General features: G+C 35.5%; 1 protein-coding gene across 1 annotated transcript; it reads left to right on the top strand.

The window, feature by feature from the left end:
* Positions 1-2680: 2680 nt before the first annotated feature.
* Positions 2681-3634, top strand: LOC308342661 (olfactory receptor 2A12-like; the record flags this gene model as incomplete). The annotated part of the gene is made up of 1 exon (XM_080803239.1): positions 2681-3634. The coding sequence occupies one exon, from the start codon at positions 2681-2683 to the stop codon at positions 3632-3634; it is 954 nt and encodes a 317-aa protein (XP_080659365.1).
* Positions 3635-5386: the final 1752 nt, after the last annotated feature.

Raw genomic sequence — 5386 nt, 5'->3', positions numbered from 1 at the left:
TGTGGAAAGAACCAAGATGCCCTTCAACGGATGAATGGATAAGGAAGAAGTGGTCCATATACACTATGGAATATTATGCCTCCATCAGAAAGGACGAATACCCAACTTTTGTAGCAACATGGACAGGACTGGAAGAGATTATGCTGAGTGAAATTAGTCAAACAGAGAGAGTCAAGTATCATATGGTTTCACTTATTGGTGGAGCATAACAAATAATATAGAGGACAAGGGTAGATGGAGAGGAGAATGGAGTTGAGGGAAATTGGAAGGGGAGGTGAACCATGAGAGACTATGGACTCTGAAAAACAACCTGAGGGTTTTGAAGGGGCGGGGTGGGAGGGTGGGGGAACCAGGTGGTGGGTATTAGGGAGGGCACAGATTGCATGGAGCACTGGGTGTGGTGAAAAAACAATGAATACTGTTAAGCTGAAAATAAATAAAAATTTAATTAAAAAAAATAGAAAACTATAGATTGCATTAAGTGGCTGGCTGCCATTAGCAGTAAGAGGAATACAAATTATTTTGTTTTTCTTTCTTACATGAGGTTAACTAGCTTCCCTTGGGACGCAGCTTAAAACTTTCCCTCTGTTAATAAATAGCTTTAACTTTATTCACAGAAGTCTCTACTCTGGATTTTTAAGGCCAGACAAAGAATCTCTTTTTCTTGATTCTACACTTTACTTTCACTAATTGTAGTATAAATTTGAGATAATTAAGGAAATGAACAATGGAATTGTGAAGAACTTATATACTGAAATTAATAATGTAAAATAAGGAGAACAGCTTTTAATATCAGTAGTCATAGTTGCCTCTTTCTATTCAACATAACTTCCAGGGACTGAGAAGCACATTGTCAAGAAATGGAAAATTCTTCATAGTATTAAATATGATGAATTCTAGTGGTTGGCAAGTGGTTGTGGTTCTCATGCTGTCCCTTCTACAAATGTAGATTTCATAGTTTGACCCTATCCAGGAAAGCTCATTTATCAGTTGCCAGTAAAGAGGAGGCTATGGAAGGAAATATTTACTAACAAAAAAGAAAGGGCAAGTATGGGCTCTTCTCTCCTAAGACCACTCTCTTTCCCAAGTACAGAGTTGAAATTCTTCCTGTAAACACCTTGTCTCTCCCTTTCACTGTTTCTTTCTGTGTGTCCCAGTTTCTCTGCCACTTTCTCTGCATGTCTCTCTCACTTTCTGTCTGTGGGTATATTTTCTTTCTGTGTCTCTTGGTACCTCTGTTTCTTTTTCTCCCTTTAGCTCTCTCCGTTTCTCTGACTCTGTTTCTCTGTCCCTCTTTCTTTCTCTCTTTCTGCCTCAGAGCTTTCTTTCTCTGCCCTGTGTTTCTTCCTCCCACTTTCTAGATCTCTGTTTCTGTCTCTTTTCTTTTTTTCTTTGAATCTCTGCCTTCTCCTCTCCCTATTTTGTTGCTGTATGAGACCTGTGATCTGATCACCTATGGATTTAGATTGTGCACATAGCAAATAAATTAGAATAGAGAGTTGGAGAAAGAACTAGGAAAATATTTTATGTGGAAGTCAACAAGGAACTAACAAAAAAAAAAGGGTGAATTTCACACCAGAAATATCAGTTAGTGGAGAAAGGGGAGATGTTGGGATACAGGGAGGATAATTGACTCTATGCAAACTTCAGATTGCATCTTTTACTTTTTATATTCTTTGTGTTAAAATATTCTCATAAGGTTAAAGATTCTCATAAGCATTTTGTTTTGCCTTTTTTTTTTTGTTAGTGTTGTGGTGCTTTGTTTAAAAAAACTAGCATTTGTGTGTGTGTGTGTGTGTGTGTGGTCAGTAAAGTAGTCAACACATTATATAACCAGCCTATATCTTCCATTTCAGCAAAGGCTGGCAAATCTATTTCAAAGATACTGATAAAGACCATAAATGTATCATTGAAAATGTATATCCATAAATGAGACATAAACCCATAAGCAATTACACACTGCTCTTAAAATGGTCAAAAAGTTTAAGCTTGAAACAACCTGATTATTTTTCTAAGATCATTACTAGAAATTTGCAAGGTCAATTGTTTAGATGATTAATTATGTTATTCTTATTAATATTGAGATATTGAAAATAGTCAAAATAATTACATTTTGTGTGTTGTACTTTTATGACATTGTAACTTATGGTCTGTGAGTACCAGGAAAGAAAATAAACAAAAATCAATCTTTTGTATTGCTAAATGCAAACTGTATCATTACCTCTGATTTTTTATTATAGTGGAAGGACACTGGAATTATTTTTAAGTCTCATATTTTCTACTTGGAATATTAGACAAATTTCTTTGTTTTGTAAACCTCTAGTTCCATTTTAGGAAATGGATAATATTTGGTTAGTAAAATGTAGAGGTATGCTCTGTAGTACATATGATACAATGAGTAGAAGTGGGAGAAATTCTTAGCTTAAAACTGAAAACTTCCAATTCATCAAAAACAGACAGTTGTATGATGCAGACTGTGATTTGATGTACTTATTCCTTTGAATAAAATATTTGACCAGTGAAATTTCACAAATAAGTGTTTAAGATTATTAATATTCATTTATCTTCCACATTGTAGTTGATATGACAGGGGAATTGACTTAATCTCACAATTTTGAAATAAGAACATTTTTGGCTTTTGCTTCCCTCTCATCTCAGCAGGAAACTTTCATTAGTCAAAATGAGTCATGAGAATTCCAGCACCATCACTGAGCTGGTGCTTGTAGGATTTTCCAATCACCCCCTGACAGAGATTCCACTCTTTTTTCTCTTCTCGCTGGTCTACTTCGCAAATCTCTTTGGAAACACAGCCGTTATCACCTTAGTAATTGTAGATTCCTCTCTCCAGACACCCATGTATATCTTCCTTTGTCATCTGGCATTTCTCAACATATTTTTTAGCACATTTGTGGTCCCCAAGATGCTTTTTAATTTCCTTGCAAACAAAAAAGTCATATCTTACAACTTCTGTACTGCTCAGACTTACATCACCTTATTCCTGGAGTCAACTGAGTGCTTTCTTCTTGCAGTAATGGCTTTGGATCGGTATCTGGCCATTTGTTACCCACTGAGATATCTTCTCATCATGAACTGGTCTGTATGCATGAAATTGGCTCTGGGGGCCTGGATCTTTGGCTTTTTTGCTTCAGTGGTGCCTCTCTACCTCACAATTCTTCCACTCTGTGGTCCATATGTTGTTGACTACATTTTCTGTGAATTGCCCATTCTTCTTCACATGTTCTGTGCTGATACATCCCTGCTGGAGACTGTCATGGTCATAGGATGTGTTGGAACTGTGTTTTTCCCCTTTTTCCTCATTATACTCTCCTACCTTCGCATCCTGGTGGCTGTGGTGAAAATAGACTTTGTTAAAGGTAGGAAAAAAGCTTTTTCCACATGTAGTTCCCACCTGATTGTGGTGACCTTATATTATGGAACAGGACTGATAAGGTATATGAGACCCAAGTCCCTTTATTCAGCAGAGGGAGACAAACTCATCTCTGTGTTCTATGCAGTCATTATCCCTATGCTGAATCCTTTCATTTACAGCCTAAGGAACAAGGAAGTCAAGGAGAGTATAAGAAGAGTCATGGAGAAATACAAAAATGAGACAAAACAACAGATTACAGACTAGAATCTTTAGAAGTTGAAGGCAATGCTTACTTTCTTTTCAATTTGCCAGACTTTCAGATGAAAGTGGTCATCACATTTTTACAAATCGTCTCAAGTGCTTCCAATTCAGGTTTCTACTATGAGTGAACATGTATGTATAGTTGTTTATTATGTGTCAGAACATTGCTGTATCAACTCAATCAAATAGGTTGTTAACTGCACCATGAACTTCCCAGGTCAACACATTGTCATGCCCTGTAGTCACTGCCTTTATAATATTTTATTCTCTATTTTTCCATTTATTTTGAAAAATGTCAAATTATGATAAGATTCTCATTCTTATTTTACTTATAAGCTCCAACTCTTTTGGGGGAGGGGTGTCAGCCTGAAGATATGAGTCTCAGATCTTTACTGATGTAAAATGGAAGACAATGTAAATTCTTAAAAATACATATCATTAATTCTTACAGAAGGAAAATATATTTGAAATAACTAATAAAAATTTTAAAAGAAGTATAAATCACTACATTTTTTTGTTTTATTTTTTTCTTTATCTAAACTTTTACCTTTGTGGTCTCAAATTTTAGGGAAAAGGGTATGATTTTTTTGAATTTGAAAACCAAGAAAAACTCTTCTCTGTTACTTAAATTTTAATTATCTGTATATGGAAGAGACTTGCGGGAATAAATACTAACCATCATTTAATTTGTAAACTTTTTAGATATGTAAGCATATTGGCTATAGTGCATTTGTCACTATCATATTTTAAGGAGTCATATATTAACCTCTTTAATATTGATGAATTTGAGGGCCAACTGTAAAGTTAATCCTAGGTTTAGTCATGTACTTGTTGTATGCCTTTTATCAAAATGTTTTATGTGCTTTAATTTCCCTCTTGAAAAATCAGGTAATGCAGTGTATAGTAGTGTAAATGTGAACACATAGAATACACCTAAAACAAAAGAGAGACTTAAAGCACAGTAGATAAGATCATTTTCCATATGCTGTTAAAAAATAAAAAGAAAAGAACTTTTGATCTTGATGAAGGCCCAAAAGTTCATTTTCGCTTTTGTTTCCTTCGCCTTTGGAGACATACCTCGAAAGAAGTTGCCGTGGCTGATATCAAAGAGGTTACTGCCTATGTTCTCCTTGAGGATTCTGATGGATTCCTGTCTCACGTTGAGGTCTTTTATCCATTTCGAGTTTATCTTTGTGTACGGTGTAAGAGAATGGTTGAGTTTCATTCTTCTACATATAGCTGTCCAGTTTTCCCAGCACCATTTATTGAAGAGACTGTCTTTTTTCCACTGGATATTTTTTCCTGTTTTGTCAAAGATTATTTGACCATAGAGTTGAGGGTCCATATCTGGGCTCTCTACTCTGTTCCACTGGTCTATGTGTCTGTTTTTATGCCAGTATCATGCTGTCTTGGTGATCACAGCTTTGTAGTAAAGCTTGAAATCAGGTAACGTGATGCCACCAGTTTTATTTTTGTTTTTCAACATTTCCTTAGCAATTCGGGGTCTCTTCTGATTCCACACAAATTTTAGGATTATTTGCTCCAGTTCTTTGAAAAATACTGGTGGAATTTTGATTGGAATGGCATTAAAAGTATAGATTGCTCTGGGCAGTATAGACATTTTAACCCACGGAATGGGAGAAGATATTTGCAAATGACAGTACAGACAAAAGGTTGATATCCAGGATCTATAAAGAACTCCTCAAACTCAACACACACAAAACAGACAACCATATTAAAAAATGGGCAGAATAT

This window comes from Martes martes (genome assembly GCF_963455335.1).
Source record: "Martes martes genome assembly, chromosome: 5".
NCBI classification, from domain to species: domain Eukaryota; kingdom Metazoa; phylum Chordata; class Mammalia; order Carnivora; family Mustelidae; genus Martes; species Martes martes.
Note: the sequence above shows the minus strand (reverse complement) of the source record. Positions and strands in the feature narration are given on the sequence as shown.